The following is a 22866-nucleotide window of genomic DNA, read 5'->3' as shown; positions in this document are numbered from 1 at the left end:
TCTGACACGATGTCACAATCCAGTCCAATAACAGTCTACCATTATTTCGGCTTCATAAAGTGGTATAATTGGTCATATTTCCACCGCTAGGCGGGTAATAATAATGTATAGACAGCGATCAAAGCTTCGCATCCTTCTTCTGCACCCGAATCAAAGCCCGTCCATTGCTAAGCACAACCTGTCCATTCTGGTTCTTCGTCGCAAACCGGATCTCCTCAAACCCATCAACAACCTCTCCAGTCCGCCACATCTCCGTCGTCAGCTTATCGCCCGGCTTGACCGGCGACGCAAACCGCGCCTGGAACTCCTTGAAGTTCTTCGGGTCGCTCCCGCCGAATGCCTCGAGCACGCTGTGCGCGGTCGTGTTCCAGCTGTACAGCCCGTGGATGATGACTCCGCCGAAGCCCATCTGCTGTCCGGGCTCGGGTGTCGCGTGCAGCGGGTTGTAGTCGCCGTTCAACCTATCTTATTAGCAAAACTCGTAGGGTCGGAGGAGGCACATACCGGTAGAGCTGGGCGGTCTCGGTCGTCGTCTGGACCTCGTTCACGGCATCTGGCTTGCGATCCTTGGGAGGGGGGTAGTTTGATGTCGCGGGTCCTGCAGTCGTCGTCAGTTAGTCTCATTCAGAATATCATGGAGGTAAACAAACCCTTCGGCCCACCCCATCCACCCTGCCCAACATAGAACGCACTGCTATTGACAATGGAATACACCTCCCCGGACTGGGCATCGACAACCGACTGCTCCGTCTCAACAACCGAGGCCTTGCCCTTGTCGTACACGCCGATGACCTTGTTGCGGAGCTCGAATTTGCGGCCGGCGCTGCTGGTCGGGAGCTGCTTGAGCACGGTCAGCTTGCGCTGGCCGTCGACGACGCGGCGGGCGTCGAACTTGGGCACGCCCGGGATGGGACTGCCTTTTGAGCGCCCGTAGAAGTCGGTTACTTCTTGGTCGGTGAGTTTGAATGCTGCTGTTGTTAGTGCCTGTCTAGTGGGGTAAGGTGAGGGTGAGGAGAGGGCTTACGCAGGATGATGGGGTAGGTAGGGAAGACGGCGAAGTTGGGGTGCAGTTCCTGTTCTGTTAGAAGCGTCCCAGGTTCCAGTCTCATTAGCGAGGCTTACGAAGAGAAAGTGCAGCTCCTTGGAGGTCGCGCCGATGCTGTTTGCGAAGAGCAGGGCATCGCGCTTGAGCCAGGAGACCTCCTGGGCAGGGAATTGGTGGCCTGCGCCGGGACCAGACATGTTGATGGTAGTAGGGTATATGCAGTAAATGTTTTAGATGTTGAAAGGAAGATGAAATGAAGAGAGAGTACTTAAAGGTGTGTTGATGGTATGCGGGGACAACGGGCCTCGGCTGTGGAGAACCTCAGGCCGAGCTCCCGGTGACAGCTCGGCCGATTAATCATCATCTCCGATGTCGGCGAATCTCATGCTGTCTCAGTACTCAAGGCCAACATGAAGTCCAGACTGAGGCGGCATCCCGGTTCAAAACCAGATACGGCTGCCAAGATTTGTCTGGGCTTATCGGACATTCACAGCAGAGTACAGCACCTAATTCGGTTTTGGTCAAGGCGCCAGCAGATTATTGGGCGATTCTCTCGTTTACAGAAGCACGGTGAGTATTTGGGACAAAAGCTGCATCTTTATACACCCTACACTATCGGATGTTGGATGGTCTACCAGTCAAATCTTCGAGAATGGCAATAAAGGTTTGGACAATAAAGCCTTGTTGAGAAAGTATATATGGATTCTCATACTCCAATCATCATATCCGTCAATTCGATTTTAATGATTAGACTTGAGGTATATAGAAAACCCGATGTCATGTTTAGAATCTAGCCAGTTAGCTTCTGTCCCATTGTTGCTGACTGTGTCTCTCCTGTCCTGTGCGTAAGGATTGAATGCCCTACGTAAAACACTCGGCAGTCGTAAATCAAGGGCAACACTCAATCTTTTTCTCCCGGCTCCGGTTTGGGTACACTGCATATTCCTGCATCATCTTCCAACTTGGCGGTCAGTAAACAGGCCATCTTGCCCCTAGGAGAGCCGCGCGTCTTCCCTCAACATCTACGTTTTGATTCCATCCTTTACTATCCGTCCTTCTGTGCCTAAAAGGCAACGGGAGTTATAATGGACTACAATAGGCCCCTTGACCTCCAGCACATGGCAGAAGAGGCCCTTTGGGTTAAAGAGGTAAATACGGCTCGCGTCGACGGACGTATTTGCCGCTGGGCTTCCGGTTTCCATCCTGAAAAACTCCCATGTCGGCTGAACGGGGGGTTTCAGAATGGCTCATACAATGTAGGCCAGCAAGTTGTTTTTGATGATGGAGTGACTTGGTTTCTCCGGCTCCCTCGTGCTAGCAGTGTTTCTCCTGAATACGGAGATGAAAAGGTAGCAATGGAGGTCGAGGCTCTTCCTCTCATACGAGAGAAGATATCGATACCCGTCCCCGAAATTTACGCCTGGGGTCTCGCAGAGGAGAATGAACTTGGACTAGGTCCATTTATACTGATGGAATTCATCAACGGCATTTGTCTTAATGATGTGTTTGGTGGAGGCGATTCGAGGCTTCTTAAGGAAGAAGTTCTAGATGCCGACATTAAATATGTTTACAGACAAATGGCAAGCTTTATGTTGCAGCTTTTCAAAATTGATTTCAACCATATGGGAAACCTGCCGACCCCGAAAACAAAATTCCCTGCCCCTAGTCGGCCACTCACGTGGAAAGGGCATGAGATTCTAAGGCTAGGGGGTGTCAAGACGCTTGGTTTGTGCTACAGGCAGTTTAAGGCGTGAGCTTCTGCTAATGATAGTAGATGATTGGATTCACGGCATCTCATCGACCAGGCAATACTTTGAGTACGTCAACAGCCAAGACTGGCAACAGCTGTTACTCCAGCCAAATTCTATAGCAGGGCCGCGGAGTGCAAGATCCAGATATGCAGCGTTGACGATCTTGAGGTCGTTGATTCCCGAATTGACCAATACAACCTATGAACGCGGGCCCTTTAAGCTTATATGTGATGACTTTGGCCTGGCAAATGTCATCGTGCGAAGTAAGGATGACCTTACAATCACCGGGCTTGTAGACATCGAGTGGGTTTATGCCGGACCAGCTCAATTATTTGGGTCTGCTCCCTGGTGGCTGCTCCTTGATCGCCCTGTCAATGACGAGTGGGACTTTGAAGAGGGCGAGGCCCCAAGGGTTACTGATCGCTACTTCAAATGTCTCGAGATCTTCGTTCGTGTACTAGAGGAGGAGGAGTCAAAGATGATGGGAAATGGCCGGAACGAACTCACCGAATTAATCAAATTGTCTAGAGATACGGGCGCCATGTGGTTTCATATGCTTCTATCCAGCGGCTTTTTTGACTCGATTACCTTCCCATGTATGCAACTGCGAAAACACAAGGGTGCGCAGTGGTGGGACGAGCGCATGAACAGCTATGGAGATACAGAGGAGGTCGAAAAATTTGTAGCTGACAAGCTGAAAGATCTCTCAGCTTACGATGAGGTCATGGAAAAGGTCGACCATTACAAGGTCCTCATGGACAACGGGGAAATGACAGCAAGGGATTTCATTTCCGCCGTGGCCTCCATTCTCGGCTCTGCTTGATTACAGTCCAAGTTGGGAAAGCTATTCTAGGACTTTGGCTGTCCAAAAGGACGGAGGATGCAGCCTGTATGTTCAACGATTATCCCTCATCACCCAACTATTACTTGCTTTGGCCTCGACCCTCTTCTCCGTTAGCTCTGCTGCGCTTCTGCCTCAAACAGCATGACGACTCTTTAAACTCAGGCTGGGTAGCCCATGGGCGGGCTCAGACGTCGAAAGCCCAGCCTAACTAGCCGACAACTTGCCTTGTTGCCTCGGGCCGTAATGAGTTTAACTAATTGGGTAATTCTGTTATATGCTGAAGGTGCATGTTTCTGTCGTAACCAAAGTACGAATCATGGCCCGGATACAGACGAGGCCAGTTAATAATATAGTTTGCAAGCAATCACTAGAAAGGCTAGTCTAAATAGTGTCATCTACAAAGCCAAAGAAACATCGAACCCCAGATCGGGTACGCCCTATTCAGTTTGACACATAAAACTGGTTACTATATTTATAGTTGACACTAGGCTGTCGACGATCAGACTCTTGTTTGATTTGAGGTCCAATCAATCAAGGTTGGGACGCCACGTTGAAGATTTGATGGGCCTTTTTTGGTGAGAACCGCTATACTGGTACTTTCTTTTGATGGGCTGTGGTGTTAAATTGCTTTTTGAATCCTATTAGGAGGCTGTACTCATGGACGCCGGAGACTGTCTCAAAATACGGGCCTAATAAGACCAAGTAGCGACAAAAAGCCTCCTGTCTTAATAGACAAATCCAACTAGTGAAATTTCGAATAGCAGATTCAAGTGGCAGGAACAATATACCATGAACCGACAACGAGATGCAGTTTGTCAGGCAGAAATTAGTCCTAGTTTTGAAGGATAAATGTTAGAAGATAATTTTTGTCTACAAGGTAGTAATTGTTGATGGTGGTTACTGGCATGCCCTACAATACCCACTTTGGTGATATATATATATATATTTCAACAGTGCTGACAACCACTTTCCAATCCAACTAACGGTACTTATGACGTCGCTGATCTGATATATTAATCCAGCCGCTTATATGCACTTGGCATTTCTGCACAAGAAGGCACAATTCCTTGTAGTCTTGGCCAGAGCGAGCTGACGAGCAACGAAAAGCCGAAAGCCAATTTGCAATAACTCTAATTAGAGCCAAGTCCAAACAAAAGTACGAACTCCTCTGTTCATGATTCGGGGCGGCATGAAACAACTGGAATTCGCAAGGCTTGAACAGTGAACTATTCATGACTCCTTCCAGTTTGCGTAAGACCTACCCAAAGCGATGATAGGGGACGTAGTTCTCATTTCTCAAACCCGCTATTATAGCATTCTCACCGTCTTTCTGGAATGACAAAACTACAAACTGTCATCAACTACTGAAATAGTGTGGGAGATCCCAGTAAGCCATAACCGAGGTATACCACGCACATAGTACAACCTCAGCAGGTGTACAGGTCTACAAACGGAGAGTGTACATCTGATACCCTTCGCATTTAGGCCATTCAAGCTCACAACCCATGACTGCTGCGGATTCAAGCACAGATGAAATGGGAAGTCAGCTCAGCACGGCGACCTCAAAGGCTCAAAGAAGGCGCTCGCTGCACTGCCCGGTACTCAAATAAACCTCGGCTTGGCTTCGCTCCGTGCTGAATTGTCCAGTCATTACAAATATGGCCGTTGTGGGGATGCAAAGTAACTGTAAGCCGGGGCTGGACTGGTTTCGAGGATCCAGGAACGGAGACGGACCGCCGGCTGGACGGGTGAGTGACTGAGTTTATTCGTTCTGGCCCGTTCCGGTAGAGATCGCGAGGCTGTCGAAGCGGATTCTGAGGATTTGTATTTGAAATGCGGATTGTGGACTGAAATTGGAGGGGTGGCTGTGGGTACCGTTCATGGATGAGGATGTTGAGTCGACAGGGATGTGTGCAGTTGAGAGTCCCACTTGCTGGATCGATCAAGTTGAGCAGTGAGCAGTGAGCAGTGAGCAGTCGATTTCATTCAGATGTGTGGTATTTGCTGTGGAGGGGGTGACTGTGCCGCGGTGGTGGATTTGATGGCGCAATGACAACACGGACTGCCGGCAGTTGTATGAATGGGCGCAGCCCAATTGGCCGGGGTGCATGAGGTCAAGCATTGGTCCAAGTCGTGCGACGTTAGCGGCAATGTTATTTGCGATGAACGTGCCGGATTGTTGAACCTGCAGGGCGATTTGGAATACTGGGGCCGCCGTCCAGACAGCCGGGACAGGCACAGAGTTAGCGGTGAGAATCCCGCACTGAGACTGGCGGGGTCGACGGTCCAAGATGCAGGATCATGCAGGGGGCAGGCCAGATATAAAAGTAGTAATTAAACTGTGTGGTAACTGTGGTTCCTCTTGACAAATTCTCCTGCGGGCGCCGTCTGTTCCCTGGCGATCCGCTCGTGGTCCCCACGCCCAATAAGCACGAGCAGCAGCCCAGATCGGCGCAATTGGGCAGGCCTGAATTTCAATAGTCTGGAGAGAGGAGCCCTAACCTTGACTGCATCAGGCAAGTGCGTAATAATCCGAATGCAATTGGCCTCCGCGTTCTGCACCTTGGCCCTGTGATTGTGGCCGTGGATTCGAACGATTCAGGTCGGCACACATATAAGAAATTGGTGGGATACCTTATCCGACACACAGCAACAAGACATACTCTTCCAGATCAAAATGAAGCTCTCTGTTCTTGTCGGCCTTGTCGGCGTGGCCTCTGCCACCTCCCATCTCAACCTGCATGTGCACGTCGGCAAGCAGCAGGGCGTCAACGACTGGATGCCCGCAGGACCCGATGATGGTGAGCCCCTCCCCCTATCGATATCGTTATCTTCGTATCGTGTCGTATCGTCTATCAGAAAGAGAACTGACGCACACCACAGCCCGCAGCCCGTGCCCTATGCTCAACACCCTCGCCAACCACGGCTACCTCCCCCGCGGTGGCCGCAGCATCTCGCAGGAAACCTGGACCAACGCCCTGGTTACCGCTCTGAACTTCGACCCTCAGGTTGCCAAGGGCCTTTTCGGCAATGCTATCCTCTCCAACACCTCCAAGGGAGCCGAGGAGTTCGATCTGTACGTATCCCGGCACCCCAACACTATATGGCATACTGACCAAACAGCGACCAAATGAACGTCCACAACCTCCTCGAGCACGACGCCAGTCTCAGGTACCCCCCCGGCTCCCATCTCCGTACTCGCGTGTTGAAAATATTAATAAATAATGCAGCCGTTCTGACGCCTACTTCGGCAACAACCACCTCTTCGACCCCACCGTCTTCGCCCAGACTCGCCAGTACTGGACCGATCCCACCCTCACGGCCGTGCAGCTCGCAAACAGCAAGCTCGCGCGCCAGATCCACTCCAAGGCCTTTAACCCGACCTACACGTACCCGCAGACCACCGAGGAGACCAGCTACAACGAGGCTGGGTTCCCGATTATTGCGTTTGGAAACATGGAGGAGGGCACTGTTCGTCGCGACTGGGTGGAGTACTTCTTTGGTATGTTCATGTTTCCTCTCTTTTTTCTAGCTTATGAATATACTTGGTTTGGTTGTATATGGTGGCTGACTGAGTACTGCAGAAAACGAGCGTCTCCCTACCGATCTCGGCTGGAAGGTCCGCGAGGAACCCATCACCGAGGAGAAGATGGGCAAGGTCGTCAAGCAGATCAAGGCTGCCCTGAACATGGTTACGGAGTCGACCGAGTCCGGCTCTGGGAAGCAGAAGAGAAACCCTCACTCGGTTTCATAAACTGGAGAGTTAGTTGGATTGATACTGCTGCCTGCCTGCCTGCCTGCCTACTTGCCTGTCGTCTGGCTGTCTTGTGGGTGGGCGGTGGTTTGCTTATTTACATCACATTGCTTCGATTCTGGGTCTGTTGCGGACCTGCTTGGTTTGATTAATAGATTGGGTTTAATATATGGATTACGGTCTCTCTTCTTACTTCCTTGTAATTGTTTACTGTGGCTGGAGGGGAATATTCTAGAAATCATGGATGCCCCGTGGCTGTGATACGTAGACGTCGGTGCGCTGGCAGTTGGCGGCTCAGCACAACCGCCGGCAATCATACCTAGGTAAGTAGGTTAGACTGGAAAGAGGCCTGAGCGCAGAATGACGGGGGAGTTTGCGTCGCTGCATTCTGTACATTTTCCGCATTGAGCGTTTCAGCCGCGTCGTCGCGAGTCAGTGCTGTGAAGATCAGTTCGGCGAGGCTGCCTCGATGGCCTCTTGTCTGCGCCTTGCGATGTAAGCAGACAAGGCTATGCTACCACGTTACTAAGGCATAATGAGGGACTTGAGATAATGTCGTCGATTTGTACTTGTATGCCAGTCTAGAAATAACCCCGTCAAGCCATGATAACAAACCCGAAATCCATCTCTCGTAACACCCATCACAGTCGTAATACCATGTCCCATTAAACCCTCAGAAGATGAACAAAAAGAAGAAATGAAGGAAAGAAGAAGAAGACGAATCAATGACGACGCTTCCTGTGCTGGCCCAGATGATCTTTGCGGCCAAAGGGGCGGCCACAGTTTCGCTCTGGGCATACATAAGCATTGGGCGAGACGTGGACTGTCCTGATATGGCGCATCAGATCAGCCTCGCGGCGGAAGCATGTTTTTCTCGTGCAGTCCTCCCATCTGCACTGCAGCCTGGGGCTGTCGCTCGGACTAGTTAGCAAAGGTCAGCGTCAGCAGGATGGCCTGTTGAATGGCCAGCAAAGCCTGGGGAAGTGGCAAATCCAACCTTAACGTCTGACTGGCCTGGAAGGCAGGCTGCCTGGGATTCGCCTGCAATCCAGCGTGATGCAGCTGGGCGTGAGTATTAGCAATGTCACCGTTTGCGCCGTTTGGCGCCGAGTCCACGCGTTCCTGCAGGGGGTCGAGCAAGCTGGGAGCGCCAGTCAGGGTTTGTTGGACAGAAGTTTCGGCGCGGCGATCGCTGAAGTTTTCCTGTTGCTTTGGGACCGGGGACTGCGAGGCAGTGGCTGTGGTCGCATGCTGGAACTGCGCTTGCTGGACAGTGTTCGCTTCAGCCAGCACAGGGCCACCTGCGCCCCCAGTCCAGTCACCACACAAGGATGAATAGATGTTTGGAAACAATGCAGTCATAGGATCCAGGGGGTATTCGGTGTATGGGGGGTCTCGGTCGTGTTCATGTGGTCGTTGGGGGTCCATCTTGACGTCGGCTGTGACGAGAAGGACAAGAAAAAATCATGGCAATCAAGAAACCGTTTCATCTGGTGAAGGGAGACTTATATAGTTCAAGGTTAAGGGATGCCTACGCCTCTGCAGTGACAACTGTGGCGCCGTTTACCAAAGGAGGCTTCCAGAAGTCGACCCATCGAGGCATCTCAAGGCATTGGCTGCTTTGCAGTCTGATAGGGACCATTCAGGGCTTCGTCATCACATAAAAGGCGCAAGGGAAGCAGAGTTTAACAGACCGATCAGTAAGAACCGCCGATGAGCCCTATCCAATATGGGTTAAAGAGACGAAAAAAGAAAAGGGATATTCTGCGACAGCGGACCCGATCCGGCCAATAACTGAATGAGTGTCTGAAAGGGTAAGCAGGCGCTGTAGTCTGCACGTAAGAAGGTCGATTGTGCCTTGTCCGCCTGCAGTTTTCGCCTTGTGTTCACCAGATGAGAAAGATTCCTGGCATAGCACAGCCTCCGCAATTACTTAATAGTTGGACTGGTGTCAGTCGAGCATCTCTGCTGCAGCTGGAAAAGCCTTACTTGCACTGGTACCTCGGTTGAAGAGAGGCGTCGTCATTCGCGGTGGCTATTACTATCCTCATGGCAGACGGTAGGAGAGCGAATCGGTAATGCTCCTGGCGTGTCACGCAGAAGCTTCCCAAACGCTGCCCAAGGCTGTCATGGCATGTACCCTATAATCCTGACATGGAGCGGCTCACTCCGAACAATCCAAGGCGGTTATAGCCCTTGAGGACCTTAACATATGCCGTGTTCGTAAACCACGGCCTTAAATTTTAAGTCCGCCCCACCCTAGCACCCTTTCGATTATAATACTGCGTGATATGGGAATATATGGCTTGCTCCTTCAAGGCTACAGGGTCAGCCTTTGTCTCATCGGCAAGCCCGTTCGTGTTAAGGGAAATTGGAGCCACGATTTTGATGGGATATAATCGAGGTACGCCGAGCTTGGTCAAGATATCTCGTGCGACGGCGACAGGAATAAGGGACAATATCGATTTCGTAAACGCTGGCAACATCAGGGAACTTGCCTTGCTGGTATCTGTATTCGTATTCGTGCCACGACAAGCCCTCAGGCGAACGTGGGATCTGACTCGGTCGTCGAGTAGATGCTTTGGTCTAGACTGTCAAAACGTTGTTAGAGATACCGAGAACCTATCAAGAAATCAACCATGCTTCCGGCTTTCCAAAGCGGTAGAATGGCGAGAAACATGCTGGGATAAGGACCTGATATTCACCAGTCTAGCTGTCGAATACTGTACGGCTGGAGGCATCCAATCCACTCATGCGTCGCACCTGCCTAGAATTCAATTTCCATCGTACCTTCCCTGGGAACCTGTCACACAGACTTTATCATACGTCGCTCACAGTTTGGTTACAGTAGTATAAGCAACGTTGCGGATTTCTCGAGAGGGGATGCTGGATTTTGTCCGGTACTTTGCTTGGAGGATGCGACGTTTGTTGAAGGGTATACTAGGGGGCAGGGACTAGGGCACGGCGGAGGAGGGAAGGATGGACGCTGTCGGTTTCCCTGGGGAACGCTTCTATAATCTCTTTCGATATCAGGCGTATAAAGGTAGTGTCCGATGTCGGTACCGGCTCGTTGATATCGGTATTGCACCTGTGCAGTGACGAACGTGGTGGATAAAACCGAGAAATTCATATATTGACCTCTGGTGAAGGATGATTATGATATACAAGACTCGGTATAACATCGGTGAGCTATCCTGATTTATCTGGATGAAACAACCTGGTGGGTATGACAGCTGCTTGGCCAATCGGATGCCTGATAATGACTGCCATCAGCTGTCATGCAGCTCTTGGTGTATAATTAAGCAATAAGGTCGCCTTCTACTATTTTGAGTCAGATCACTCTGTACAGGTTAGATATATAACCCCAACCTTGAAAATAGATAATTGCCGATTATACAGTTCGATTCCGTTGGGTACTTCAGACCTCGATTGCATGGTTAAGGCCGATATGTCAGACTCGGCCACAGAGTCCGGACATCCCCACCCTCTCTGTCTCCGCGAGTCAGTATAAACCTGGTCGATGCAATGCTCCAGATCATTTCTCGGGTGAGTCGAACGGAATCCTGCGCCCACATGGTGATGCTGCGCTGCAGCGCCACGTTTCCTACTCACCGGGACGCCGGCAGAGACATCTGATCTATCTACTATCTTGACCATTGACAGTTCATCAGCCATTACGCCTACGAGGGCTGGGCAGACCCAAATCATCCTTTCTCGCATGGCGACTGGGAAGGTCGGGTCGATGCATCGAATCGATCAGGCCAGCACGCGAGAGGCTGACAACAGCGAGTACCTGCACGAGCCTGCCTTTCCTTACCAGATACAGTATAGTTTTGGCCCCGATCAACTGCAAATAAACTTTGGAAGGATGCTGGCAGCACGATCTCCATCGAATGTCCCCACTATGCCCGGGACCTCCACTCGCATTCCGCTGGCACCAGCCCAAGTGCCGCAAGATGGCTGACCGGGTTGTGTTTCCTGTCTGCTAGAGCCGGTACTCCTACTTGTTATGGGGTCGTTCCAGCCCATAGCTACGTCTTGACGGGACATCAGCGGGAAAACTCCGGCATCATCCTTATAAGAGATAGGAGACCACCCGGCGTCCATTTGTTCTCGGTTGGCTTACTGCACTCTCCTCGTCGTTCAAACCTTGTCTGACCTGCTCACCATGAGGCTCGCTCCGACCGTAGCGGCTGCCCTGCTCGGCCTTGTGTCCGAGCTCACCCTGGCCACAGGCACAGACACCTCTCCTCAGGCGTCCGCCGATCAATGCGTGAGTACCCGAGATTGCGAGGTGCGAATGAGAAATCGACTTCAGGAACTAACTTTCTAGTGTGCTGCTCTCTCCAAGAGTAAAGTCGGCGACAAGGTCGTCCGTCCCAACAGCGCCGCCTACAAAAAGTCCGTACAATCGTACTGGTCTGTCAATGTCCAGCTCGAGCCGACTTGTATTGTGCAGCCGCAGTCCGCAGATGATGTCTCGGCCGTCGTGAAGACACTAACTACGGCTGGTGGTGAGTTGCCCTGCAAATTCGCTGTGCGCAGTGGTGGCCATATGACCTGGGCTGGCTCGAATAACATCGAGACCGGTGTTACCGTTGACCTGTCGAACATGAACAGCACCGTCTATGACAAGGAGGCTGGGGTTGCATCTATCCTTCCCGGAGCGCGCTGGCAGGCTGTATACAAGACTCTGGAGGAGTACAATGTTGTTGTCCCGGGGGGCCGCACTGGCCCCGTCGGCGTCGGCGGTTTCTTGCTTGGAGGTAGGAATGATACCTTTTCTTGATTGACTGAAGCTCATCCCAGCAGGAGGAAACTCCTTCCACGCCGCCCGCGTCGGACTCGCCTGCGACAGCGTCGAGAACTACGAGGTCGTCCTCGCCAGCGGCCGCATCGTCAACGCCAACAACTCCACCAACAGAGACCTCTTCAAGGCCCTAAAGGGCGGCGCCAACAACTTCGGCATCGTCACCAAGTACGACCTGAAGACCATCGACAACGCGCACATGTGGGGTGGGCTGACGGTGTTCACGCCCAACTCGACGGAGCAGGTCATCTCATCGGCTGTCAAGTTCGTCGATAACATCGAGAAGGACCCCTATGCTTCGTGGATCGGGCTGTGGACGTATAATGCGACCACTGACGAGCTCACTGACGGTAGCCTGATGCAGTACACCAAGCCTGTTCCTCGTCCTGCTGCGTATAACGACTTCTACAAAATCCCTAACATCTCTTCCACAAACGGGCCCCAGACTCTGCTCGAAGCGACTACTGCAATCCAGCAAGCTGGAGGCAAACGGTTCGTTAATTGAACCCCAAGATGGTAACACCAGCTAACAAATGCAGAAACGCTTTCTTGACAGGAACCTACATCAACAGCGCTGATATCCTGCGAAAGGCCCTGGAAATCCAGAAGAATAAGATAGACGACGCAAAGACCCTAGCTAAAGGCAAGGACTTCGTCCTGGTGGTCATCATCCAGCCCTGGCCCAAGCTCTTCTGGCAGCGCAATGCGGGCAATGGCATTGGCAACGTGCTTGGGCTTGAGCGTTTCGACGAGAACATGATCCGTGCGTGACCGTCCAATGTGAAATGAATTAACGTATAGAAATGACCGCTAACATACCTGCAGAGGTTTTGTATGATTATACGTGGGAGGAGGAAGCTGACGACGGGGTCTTCCAGCGTCTGACGGAGGAGTCGTTGAACGAGCTGGACGAGTACGCCAGGGACTCTGGGAAGTACAACGAGTACGTCTACCTCAACTATGCAGATGGCTCGCAGAACCCGCTCGCTGGATATGGCGACGAGAGCGTCGAGTATATGCGCCAGGTGGCGCAGCGATACGACTCCGATGGTGTCTTCCAGACCCAGGTGCCTGGAGGCTTCAAGGTCAGCGAGGCGTAGTCAGTGTTGGAGAAGATGGTTCAGGTTATGCTAGACATTTGATATTGACTTGGAGATTCCCATTAGACTAATGAAACGATGCCTCAATCCCCTCGTTGATTGCCAACTCAGCGTTCGTATAATCGGCTGGTGTGAAACCTTCTGCGCAAGCAGCATCATTTGACCGTTCCTGTGAAACTGGTGATTTCTTGGAGACAGCCAGTGGGAACTCGAGCAGTATCGAAGGATCGGGGATTTCTTCCACAAGGTTTATTGGCCCACATGGTCTCAGCGCCGCCAGAAGATCCTGGGAGTTGATTTCCGAAGTTAACCCAGCACGTCCAATCTCCATAAGAGCCAGCCAGGAACGGATTCCACTTCTGGCCTGAGTTGAGAAGCTCAATGCCGTGTGATAACTCAAGACTGCGGAAGGGTGAGGCCGCGCAGTGCCAGCACAGCAACTCTGCGACGCGGTGGGCCTCAGGCGCCCTGTAAACCAATCTAAATCGCACACTGCGATTCTCGATGCCGATCGTGGGGTGTTAGACTCGATGTGCCTTTGAGATCTCCACTTGGCATCCACAGTAAGCCATTCTAGCCAAATGCACCTGCAGCACGCAGCGCCGCAGCGGAGCCCAGGGCATCCTTCCAGAGTCTAAAAACAGCACGAATGGCCAAGACGCGGAGCAAGCCGATCTTTCTCGAGGATGTAAAGATGGCAATCCCAAGTCAGACCAGACTGGCCTGGTCCCAGAGTGGTCTGGATGCCACCGGGTCTAACCTGCCTCAACCAGACGGCGTAGACCCACGAGACTCCGGATGCCCTATGACAGGCTCAGCGTATCTGTGAAACAGGAATGACAGGGGATGCGATCCTCCGAACCTTCTAAACGTCGTCGTTGAACCTTGATTCTGTGTATGGATCTCCACAACCCATATCCTTCCCCCCGATGGCCTTGTTGTGCTCGGATCCCGTCTGCGATTTGCGTGCGACTATTAGGTGTACAATGACAATTGTTATTCCTGGTGACTGTCGTGCTTTCGGAGTTCGGAAAAGGCCAATATGGATAGTCTGACTCGCAGAGTTTCTTCTGCACCTTTACTTGTTTCGGCCTCCCAGTAGGATCGAATCCCTCTCATTCGCGCGGCGCTGTAAGCCTCTGCATGGCAATGGCTTCTCCTGAATTCCTTTGCCTGGTGCGGACCTATTTATGCTGGTCCCGCTGAGTAACTTCTCCGCACCCTGTCGAGTCTCAGGTTACCGCAAGCCTTCTTGATCGGACGGATAGAACCGACTCCATCTCTCTCGTTTCGCAGTGACTCGAGCCGTGATGTCTGAGGGCCAGAAGGGCGTGGTGCCCGTTCCAGAGGGCGAGACTTGGAACCCTGACTACTCGAATCCGTGGCTGTATCTTGAGAACAGGGCTGTGATTATTGCTGGTATTATCTTCTGCACGATAAGCCTGGGACTGCGGCTTTATACCAGGGCTTCTCTGTTGAACCAGTTTGGTTGGGATGATGGTGAGTCCAGTTCTGTTTATCATGCGAAGCTTGACTGACCAGCTGCAGTGTCAATAACAGGTGCTTGGGTATGCTTATTTGCCTTAGCAAAGCATCGTATACCAGACTAATATACCGGCAGGCCTTCTCCATAGCAACTCAAGCTGTGTGTCTCTGTAAGAAGCCGCCTGCCTTCTCACTGTCTCAGCTAACAGTCCAGACGGATACACGCACGGCGGCATCGGTATACACCTCTGGAATGTCACGCCGGAGATGTATCTAAATTACCAAAAGGTACGACCACTCTACATTCAGTGAATCCATCTAATTTCCAGACCGTCTTCGTCGCCGGTATCGTCTACGTCCCCGCCTTAGCCCTCGCCAAAGCCTCCCTCATCATCCTGTACTACCGCATCGTCGCCCAGCAAAAGTTCTTCCGATACTGCCTGTACGTCATCTCGGCAGTCGTAATAGGATACAGCGTTGCCATTGTGTTCGCGCTGATTTTCGCATGTAAACCGATTGCGAGGGCGTGGGACATGAGTATCAACGGCACCTGCATTGACCAGAAGGGCCTGTACACTGCGACTGCTATCACGAATACGGTTACCGATGTGGCCTTGCTGGTTGTGCCGCTGCCGGTTTTGGCGAGTTTGAATATGCCGCGCATTCAGAAGATCGGGCTATTTTTCATGTTTGTTGTTGGTTGCGCGTGCGTCTCTTATAGCACCTACCAAGAAGAGCAGTGGATGTATGGAGATGCTAATGTCCACTATAGAACCGTGATAACAAGTATAATCCGCCTCGTCACCCTTTTCCCCTTCCTGCAATCATCCGACCCGACATACCGCATTGGCTGGACAGATATCTGGATGTACGTACCACCCTAACTCACCCAAGACAACCACAGTAGTAGGGACTAATACTGTCCAGCAACGTCGAATCAAACTTCATAATCATCTGCCCCTGCCTCCCCTTCCTCCGGCACTTCCTCCGCCGATACGCCCCCAGGCTCATCGGCGAGAACTCCTCCGCGGCGCGCTACTTCAAGAACTACGCCACCTACGGGAAGACAGGCGGTGGGAACACGACGCTGCGGTCGTGGCGACGGCAGAGGAGTGAGCATGCGGTGCTTCCTGATGAGGTGGAACTTGCAGGCAATGGTGAGGGAATGGCGGATTCGCATTCTCCTTCTGCGTCTGGGGCGGGCGTGAGGATTCTTAAGGAGGTGCAGTGGGATGTTACGGAGGAGAGGAGCGAGAGGGTTTCGGATCCGGATGGTGTGAGGGAGGAGAATGTACGGCATGTTGCGCCGGGGATTTGAATTGCTGTCACGGTCTTTATTGGGTTGTATGTTATTTGTTGGGATGTAGCTTCATATGGATGATTGGGTATTGGATATTGGGTACGGCATGGGCATTGGTGCCCTGGAGTTTGGGATTTAATTGGTAAGCTGGCACAGCTTCATATGTACATGAAAATGATAATACCGACATACTCCATAATATTAATGCTGATGTTGCCTGCATGCATCTAGACTTTTATATACAACCCCGCTATATCACGCCGTTGCGGAACAACATTGCGACAGCATCGCGTGCAACGGTAAAGCTCCCGGCCGAGAAACCTTGGGGAAAATATCGTGATCGTGCTGCCCCTCCTTTCTATGATAAACAAAATGAGAAATACTTTCGCCAGCCATTGAGGGCTAAGAAAGCGCAGTGATGGCGTGCTTGCGGGACGAGATGGCGCGCCTCTCCAACGATAACGTCGGCTCTTTAAGAGAGCTGTCCCCGCTACCCCTCCTCATTTCAAATTAAACAGTTGAGGAAAAAAAGAAAGAAGAACATCATCATGGCGAATACAACTGCTACCGGCAAAAAACAAATCATCCTCAATGCCTTCGTCATGAATACGCCCGCCCACATGGCCCCGGGCCAATGGCGCCACCCACGCAACAAAACCGCAAACTACACCAAACTCTCCTTCTGGACGGACCTTGCCAAACTGCTCGACAACGCCGGTTTCCACGCCATGTTCATCGCTGACACGCTTGGTCCCTATGACGTCTACAAGGGTCCCGCGAACGTCGTGCCCGCCCTCGCCGCAGGCGCACAATACCCAGTCAACGACCCCCTGTATCTCGTCCCCGCAATGGCAGACGCAACAAAGAACCTCATCTTCGGCGTGACGGCCAGTCTTACCTATGAAGCTCCCTACTCCCTCGCGCGCCGGCTGACGACGGTCGATCATCTGGCGGAGGGACGGGTGGCGTGGAATATCGTCACGTCGTACCTGGACTCGGCGGCGCGCAACTTCGGGCTCAGCGAGCAGATCGAGCATGACGAGCGGTATCGACGCGCGCATGAGTACATGGAGGTCCTTTATAAACTGTGGGAGGGCAGTTTCCGGGATGATGCTGTGGTTAAGGATGTTGAGAGTGGGGTGTATATCGCGCCTGATGCGGTGCGTCAGATACATCACCAGGGGAAGTACTTTAATGTGCCGGGCCCGCATTTCTGTGAGCCGTCGGTGCAGCGGACGCCGTTTTTGTTTCAGGCGGGGGTTAGTGAGGCTGGGAATGGGTTTGGGGGGAAGCATGGGGAGGCGATTTTCGTTGCTGGACAGACGCCTGAGGGGGTGAGGAGTACTGTTGATAGTATTCGCAAGGTGGCGGAGAGTGAGGGAAGGGATCCGGCGCATATCAAGGTGATTGTGGGTATTACGATTATTGTTGCGGCGACGGATGAGGAGGCGTTTGCGAAGAGAGACGAGTTCTTGAAGTATGCAGACCAGGAAGGCGTGCAGGCCCTGTTTGGAGGGTGGACGGGCGTGGATCTGTCCAAGTATCCCGATGATGAAGACTTCAGGTTTGCAGAGGCGACGCGCGTGCAGTCGATTGTCAAGCGATGGGCGTCGACGGTTCCTGGGACGGACAACCTGCCGTGGACGAAGAGGAGGATTGTCGAGTTCTTGAGCGTTGGAGGGATCCAGACCAAGTTGATTGGGAGTGGGAAGACGGTGGCTGATGAGCTGGAGCGCTGGGTGGAGATCTCGGGCGTGGATGGCTTCAATCTGGCCCATATCACGAATCCCGGCAGCTTCGAGGACGTCATTGAATTCCTGCTTCCAGAGCTGCGTGCCAGAGGGCTGTTCAGGGAAAAGGTCGACAAGGAGGGAGCCACAGCCAGAGAAGCGTACCTGGGAGAGGGCCAGATTAGACTGCCAGAGGATCATCCAGGCAGTAAATACAAGTGGCGGGCTGGCGAGAAGGTGCCCAAGTACCAGGCATAGTTGATAGATCATGCATTATCGTTTAACTGTATTCATTCTGTCCCAATAGCAGCAACAGCAGCAAACCAGGGATGCGTCAACAACCCAGATATCGACGGTCTTTTGGCCGGATTATGGTCCTAGATTCCTTTCAGTAACTTATTGACAGTATCAGCCTCTTCCCTGCCTCTGAATCCCTCACTAGGAACAGGTGCCGGCCAGTGCAGGGTCAAATCTTCATCCGAGGCCCAAGATGCCGGTCGTTGACTGTATTTATAAAGATAGGTTCAGTACTGCGCAGTGCTACAGGGGCAGCGTAAGCAGAATCGCTAATTAATTTCCGACACCGCTGGTCATGCAACGGCGATCTTCACTGCGACATGGGATCAACGCATCAGTGCAGCCCTGATCGAGGAGCGGAACTCACTCCCAGTCCCTGGCTAGCACACTGGAAAGGAACCCGTGCCCCAATTCCGGATGATGCGCTGCTCCTTCAACGTGTCGCCAAAGTGGATGGGTGCTATCTCCCAGGCCGATAGTCCTCGATCCAATCGGTGGAAGCCGTCCAGAACCGCCATTCAGCAGATTGGTGGGCGATCACCAGAGGGTGTTGGAGGGTAGCTCATCCTTCGCCACCGCACCCATGCCCTGGAGCAGAAACAGCGAGTGGGGAGAAACACCATACACAGGGTACACTTGTGTAACCAGTCAATTCGCATCTAGGGCGATCTCCTCACTGGGTCCGTATCAATTTTATTGATCCACAGCCCAGCGCTGCCATCAACCCCGCTGGCAATCCTTGGCCTTCGCAGCCTAACCCCCGCGCAGTAGTTTATATCCCCCACAGCACCTTTCCCCGCGAGAAGCTGGTTCTACATACCAGTAAGCCCAAATCCAGACGGATTTATGTTTGTAAGCACGGTCCGGAATCTTACATCGATAGTGTCGAGTATTTCGTGGAAACCGCACCATAGACGCGGGTTATATATTTTACATAGCACTGCCCAACAACGTCTCATATCAATCACTCATGCTTTGGGACCACAATCTATTCCAGCATCGGGGCATCAGCACCCTCAATATGCAGAAATGAGAATATGGAGTTTGCAACTCTACCAGCAATGGTGAATGCCCAGCTCGGCACTGGATAACGCCAGTCTGCCATGGACACCCTGGCTGGATCTGACATTTCAGCACGCAACGAATCAAGCACGGGTACAGCACGAGTACGAGTATCAATGGTCGGAATGTACATTTAACCAAAGATCTCACCTCCAGTTTCAGTAGCGATTGGCCATCCATGATGTCAGTAGACGGGATACCGGACGGCTCCCACGAACGGCCACCAATGAATGTTAAACAAGCTGTACAAGGTTCCATGGTGGCGCCGGCCTGGGTAGAGTGAATGAGGATCAACAGTAACCTGACATCTAACGCTATTCTCTGCTTTTTCTAGAATAGTCCTGGGTTCCGATTCTTTTAAGCTGCTAATGGGTATGACAGGCGTTGGCACGCGGCAAATCGCTGCATATGTTCGACTCTAGTTGCATACTGAATCACCACTGGAGGCGGAAAATATAACCAAATAGTTGAGATATGTTGAACGCTGTAACCATGGTTGAGGCATCCCCATGTTTGCAAACTTTGTTGAGTGGCAAAATCTGCCCACCCCGACCCTGGTCTGGCTGATGCTTAAAAGTATATTAATACCGCACCCTTCATATGATTCTCCGAGGAGCCTCCGGAGTTTCTCCTGGCCTCAGAGAATTCACGATCATCGAATGGGCTGCCCTGTTCGGTGAGCGAGACCCGCACCCGGCCCAATATCGGGCAAACGCCGTGGTCTGTGGGTCTGTCTTGAGAGGGTGCGACTGTACTTTGCAAAAGGGAGAGCGGGCAAGAAAGCGGTGATCGATCCCGATACAGTGCTCGTCAAGGAAGAACAAGCTGCGATTGGCGTGCTTGGCCGGCTGGGCAGCGCTTTCGGCTTGATAGAGAAGGATTGCCGTCATCGGCGGGATGCCGTGTCGGGGCCAGTCGGGGCCAGGGCAGGCTGAAACCATTCTAGCGCTCTCGATGGGTCTCTGGCGCTGGCTATTCACTGCCTGCCATTGGCCTAGTCAATGCTGCCCCCCGGGGAAAAAGGCTTTCCCCTCGGGCAGAAGCCGAGTCTCCTCGATGCATCCCACGGTTGCCCGAGTCCCCCCACAAACCGGGGCCCTGATTCGTCCCTGAGCCCAACTCTGCTGAAACCCTCATCCCAACCTGGGAAACACTGACGAGGCTAGCCTGCCAAGGGCTCTGTGCGGTGGGGATATGGGGATGTTGGACGACGCCGTCAACCCCGTGGAGATCTGCTCTCTCCGTTTCTCGACACGCGGCCGTCCCCGACTTGCATTTCTCTTCTTTTGCCGGGCCGGTCATGGACTTTCTCCGTGGTCTTAAGGCTATAAAGCCCCGCGTGGTTCGCTGATCTGGCGGTCGTTTGCGGGTTTTGCGTTCTGCTCTATTCTTTCCATCCTGACTTCTTGACCTCTGCCCACCATGGGAGGCCTTCAGCTCAATATCGACTGGAAGTCGAACCGCATGGCCATCCTCTACTGTCTGGTGGCTGCCATCGGTGCACTCTGCTACGGTTATGACACGATCTACTACACCGGTATCCAGGGCATGCCCTTCTTCACCCAGGACTATGGCGAGAAAGGCGCAGACGGCTCATACTCGCTCGGCACGACATTCCTGTCTCTGTCTGCCAGTATTATCTACGTTGGCGAGTTCGTCGGCTCTATCATCGCCGCCCCCATTAACGAATATCTCGGACGCCGTGTTGTCTTCCTGGCTGCTTCCATCTGCATCGTCGTCGGAGCCGTCGTGCAGGCCTGCTCCTTCGGCTCGCACGCAGTCTTCTACGTCAGTCGTGTCCTGATCGGTCTGGGTATCGGCCAGTTCACTGCGACTTGCCTGATCTATATTGGAGAGGTTGCCCCCTCTGCCATCAGAGGTCCCGCCCTCATGTGCTTCCAGTTCATGCAGTCCATCTCCCAACTCGTCGGAGCCTGCGTCAACCAGGGCACGCAGAGCATCCAGAGCGCCCAGTCCTACCGCATCCCCATGTGCCTCCTCGTCGTCCTCCCCGGCATCATGCTCCTCTGCCTCCCCTTCATCCCCGAAAGCCCCGTCTGGTACATGTACAAGGACAAGACCGAGCAAGCCGTCAAGGCCCTCCGCAAAATCAACAAGAGCAACCGCGACTATGATCCCGCTGCCGACCTCGAGACAATCACCGAGCAAGTCCAGACCGAGCGCGAGCTGGCCCGCGACGCAACCTGGCTCTCCCTCATCACCGACCCCGTCGAGCGCCGCAAGCTCTTCTACGCCTGCGGCGCCATGTTCGTCCAGCAGATCAACGGCATCCAGTTCTGGTATACCTACGGCGTGGTCTTTGCGCAGTCCATCGGCGTCGCTGACCCCTTCACCATCAACACCATCATCTACGTCCTCCAGATCATCGCCGTCAGTGTCGCCGTCGTCTTCGGCAACAAGATCAACCGCCGCACGAACCTCATCGTCTGCTCGTTTGGCATCTTCGCCTCGCTCATCACAGTCGGTGGCCTGGGCACCACCCGTCAAGCAGACGGGTCCTTCTCACGCGGTATTGGCATTGGAATCGTCGTGCTCGCGTACATCAATATCATCTTCTACAACTTCTCCATCGGAACACTATCCTACTCCATCGCGTCTGAAATGTCCGTCGGCCGAAACAGAAACAAGATCACCTCGTGCGCTATCGGCGTCTTCTTCGTCACTGTCTGGCTCATGGTCTTTACCAGCCCTTATATGTACTACGACGGTAACTTGGGCCCCATGATTGGGTTTGTCTACGGCGGTACCACACTGTTCTTGCTTGCGTACTCGTGGTTCTGCGTTGGTGAGACTGCTGGGCGGAGTAATGCCGATATCGAGCGGCTCTTCCAGGACCGTGTCCCTGTGCGTGAGTGGAAGACGTATGTTATTACCCATGAGGATGGTGGCGTGGCCAAGAAGAAGGAGTCAAAGGATGAGCAGATCGAGATGGCTTGATTATATTTAATTATGTGTTTATGAGCTTGGGATTGAGTCCTAAGTGACATTTATGATAGACAATTCATTATGCTTGATGCATGGTAACCCAGCTACGAATTTTTGTATGTCGTATTGTAGACTGTAGAGTCTGGTTATAGTGACCTTTTGGCCCAGTTGGGAGTGTGCTTGCCCGGACACACGCTCTTACAAGTAATATATATATTTAAGAGATTATTAGAATCCTTAAGATTACCTGTATTTAGATCTCTATCATCTATCTAAATATCAGAAGAATTGCCTATTTAGTTGATTATTGAAGTTATGGTGGTGATTGGTTCATTAGTAACCATAAATCCACCGCCCAGATCCAACACCAAGGAGTACGCAGGTCCTGAGCTGGATCCTGAACACCAAGTATGCACAGGGTAGCCAGCTACCGCGCCTACTGGTAGGCAGCGAAAGGATATAAGGACGCTCATTCACCATCATGGATTTAGTTTACTTCTTAGTTCTTCGTGATCAATATACATTGTTATTGCAGAGTATACCTTTGCTAGTGATATCAACTCGTCAGTACTACTCTTCACTGTCTGTGTACATACAGCCAGTGGCCCTACTCTTTGCGAGCTAGTATATGGTTTACCAATACCAACTCAATACCAAATTCAGCAACCCACCAGTAACATGAGTATTGTCACAGCTAACTAGTCCCAATTAGGATTCCCTTGCCAGGGTACAGGTTTGGAAC

At 52.4% G+C, this 22866-nt stretch overlaps 9 protein-coding genes across 9 annotated transcripts; 7 read left to right on the top strand and 2 right to left on the bottom strand.

Annotated features, from left to right (window-relative positions):
- Window positions 1-19: 19 nt before the first annotated feature.
- Window positions 20-1329, bottom strand: ASPVEDRAFT_39085 (putative peroxisomal dehydratase). Its single transcript, XM_040811836.1, has 5 exons — window positions 1123-1329; window positions 1025-1073; window positions 651-968; window positions 505-598; window positions 20-461 (listed from the first exon to the last, which is right to left on the bottom strand). Exons 1-5 carry the CDS (start codon window positions 1240-1242, stop codon window positions 119-121), a joined length of 924 nt encoding a protein of 307 aa, XP_040665471.1. The 5' UTR covers window positions 1243-1329; the 3' UTR covers window positions 20-118.
- An 812-nt stretch (window positions 1330-2141) lies between these two features.
- ASPVEDRAFT_39084 (phosphotransferase family protein) lies at window positions 2142-4077 on the top strand. Its single transcript, XM_040811835.1, has 2 exons — window positions 2142-2770; window positions 2820-4077. Exons 1-2 carry the CDS (start codon window positions 2164-2166, stop codon window positions 3617-3619), a joined length of 1407 nt encoding a protein of 468 aa, XP_040665470.1. The 5' UTR covers window positions 2142-2163; the 3' UTR covers window positions 3620-4077.
- A 1948-nt stretch (window positions 4078-6025) lies between these two features.
- Window positions 6026-7575, top strand: ASPVEDRAFT_39082 (peroxidase family protein). Its single transcript, XM_040811834.1, has 5 exons — window positions 6026-6441; window positions 6524-6716; window positions 6764-6811; window positions 6871-7142; window positions 7225-7575. Exons 1-5 carry the CDS (start codon window positions 6318-6320, stop codon window positions 7392-7394), a joined length of 807 nt encoding a protein of 268 aa, XP_040665469.1. The 5' UTR covers window positions 6026-6317; the 3' UTR covers window positions 7395-7575.
- A 367-nt stretch (window positions 7576-7942) lies between these two features.
- ASPVEDRAFT_70037 (uncharacterized protein) lies at window positions 7943-9013 on the bottom strand. Its single transcript, XM_040816054.1, has 2 exons — window positions 8392-9013; window positions 7943-8315 (listed from the first exon to the last, which is right to left on the bottom strand). Exons 1-2 carry the CDS (start codon window positions 8820-8822, stop codon window positions 8117-8119), a joined length of 630 nt encoding a protein of 209 aa, XP_040665468.1. The 5' UTR covers window positions 8823-9013; the 3' UTR covers window positions 7943-8116.
- A 2411-nt stretch (window positions 9014-11424) lies between these two features.
- Window positions 11425-13396, top strand: ASPVEDRAFT_148720 (FAD-binding oxidoreductase). Its single transcript, XM_040808175.1, has 5 exons — window positions 11425-11667; window positions 11728-12160; window positions 12207-12696; window positions 12744-12967; window positions 13030-13396. The coding sequence occupies exons 1-5, from the start codon at window positions 11563-11565 to the stop codon at window positions 13302-13304; spliced, it is 1527 nt and encodes a 508-aa protein (XP_040665467.1). The 5' UTR covers window positions 11425-11562; the 3' UTR covers window positions 13305-13396.
- A 1218-nt stretch (window positions 13397-14614) lies between these two features.
- ASPVEDRAFT_188011 (uncharacterized protein) lies at window positions 14615-16215 on the top strand (the record flags this gene model as incomplete). Its single annotated transcript, XM_040809024.1, has 6 exons — window positions 14615-14808; window positions 14910-14959; window positions 15004-15077; window positions 15119-15495; window positions 15562-15657; window positions 15717-16215. 6 exons carry the CDS (start codon window positions 14615-14617, stop codon window positions 16105-16107), a joined length of 1182 nt encoding a protein of 393 aa, XP_040665466.1. The 3' UTR covers window positions 16108-16215.
- A 422-nt stretch (window positions 16216-16637) lies between these two features.
- ASPVEDRAFT_81296 (LLM class flavin-dependent oxidoreductase) lies at window positions 16638-18077 on the top strand (the record flags this gene model as incomplete). Its single annotated transcript, XM_040817015.1, has 1 exon — window positions 16638-18077. The coding sequence occupies one exon, from the start codon at window positions 16638-16640 to the stop codon at window positions 18075-18077; it is 1440 nt and encodes a 479-aa protein (XP_040665465.1).
- Window positions 18078-20034: 1957 nt separating this feature from the next.
- On the top strand, window positions 20035-20386 carry ASPVEDRAFT_523000 (uncharacterized protein). The gene has a single exon (XM_040814617.1). It carries the CDS (start codon window positions 20076-20078, stop codon window positions 20289-20291), a length of 216 nt encoding a protein of 71 aa, XP_040665464.1. The 5' UTR covers window positions 20035-20075; the 3' UTR covers window positions 20292-20386.
- Window positions 20387-20394: 8 nt separating this feature from the next.
- On the top strand, window positions 20395-22229 carry ASPVEDRAFT_39078 (uncharacterized protein). Its single transcript, XM_040811833.1, has one exon. The coding sequence runs from the start codon at window positions 20601-20603 to the stop codon at window positions 22134-22136; it is 1536 nt and encodes a 511-aa protein (XP_040665463.1). The 5' UTR covers window positions 20395-20600; the 3' UTR covers window positions 22137-22229.
- Window positions 22230-22866: the final 637 nt, after the last annotated feature.

The sequence above is a fragment of the Aspergillus versicolor genome, assembly GCF_001890125.1.
Source record: "Aspergillus versicolor CBS 583.65 unplaced genomic scaffold ASPVEscaffold_3, whole genome shotgun sequence".
Lineage (NCBI taxonomy): Eukaryota > Fungi > Ascomycota > Eurotiomycetes > Eurotiales > Aspergillaceae > Aspergillus > Aspergillus versicolor.
This window is presented reverse-complemented; position numbering and strand designations above follow the sequence as displayed.

Bases quoted from the DNA above. Each gene is read 5' to 3' on its own strand.
- ASPVEDRAFT_39085 (XM_040811836.1), bottom strand. From the start codon at position 1,242: ATGTCTGGTCCCGGCGCAGGCCACCAATTCCCTGCCCAGGAGGTCTCC. The intron at 1,074-1,122 runs GTAAGCCTCGCT...CTAACAGAACAG, and splicing joins AGGAGCTGCACTTTCTCTTC to GAACTGCACCCCAACTTCGC. The intron at 969-1,024 runs GTAAGCCCTCTC...TAACAACAGCAG, and splicing joins TACCTACCCCATCATCCTGC to CATTCAAACTCACCGACCAA.
- ASPVEDRAFT_39084 (XM_040811835.1), top strand. From the start codon at position 2,164: ATGGCAGAAGAGGCCCTTTGGGTTAAAGAGGTAAATACGGCTCGCGTC. The intron at 2,771-2,819 runs GTTTGTGCTACA...TAATGATAGTAG, and splicing joins AGGGGGTGTCAAGACGCTTG to ATGATTGGATTCACGGCATC.
- ASPVEDRAFT_39082 (XM_040811834.1), top strand. From the start codon at position 6,318: ATGAAGCTCTCTGTTCTTGTCGGCCTTGTCGGCGTGGCCTCTGCCACC. The intron at 6,442-6,523 runs GTGAGCCCCTCC...CGCACACCACAG, and splicing joins GCCCGCAGGACCCGATGATG to CCCGCAGCCCGTGCCCTATG. The intron at 6,717-6,763 runs GTACGTATCCCG...CTGACCAAACAG, and splicing joins GGAGCCGAGGAGTTCGATCT to CGACCAAATGAACGTCCACA.
- ASPVEDRAFT_70037 (XM_040816054.1), bottom strand. From the start codon at position 8,822: ATGGACCCCCAACGACCACATGAACACGACCGAGACCCCCCATACACC. The intron at 8,316-8,391 runs GTTGGATTTGCC...TTTGCTAACTAG, and splicing joins CAGGCCAGTCAGACGTTAAG to TCCGAGCGACAGCCCCAGGC.
- ASPVEDRAFT_148720 (XM_040808175.1), top strand. From the start codon at position 11,563: ATGAGGCTCGCTCCGACCGTAGCGGCTGCCCTGCTCGGCCTTGTGTCC. The intron at 12,161-12,206 runs GTAGGAATGATA...TCATCCCAGCAG, and splicing joins CGGCGGTTTCTTGCTTGGAG to GAGGAAACTCCTTCCACGCC. The intron at 12,968-13,029 runs GTGCGTGACCGT...ACATACCTGCAG, and splicing joins TTTCGACGAGAACATGATCC to AGGTTTTGTATGATTATACG.
- ASPVEDRAFT_523000 (XM_040814617.1), top strand. From the start codon at position 20,076: ATGCCGTGTCGGGGCCAGTCGGGGCCAGGGCAGGCTGAAACCATTCTA.
- ASPVEDRAFT_39078 (XM_040811833.1), top strand. From the start codon at position 20,601: ATGGGAGGCCTTCAGCTCAATATCGACTGGAAGTCGAACCGCATGGCC.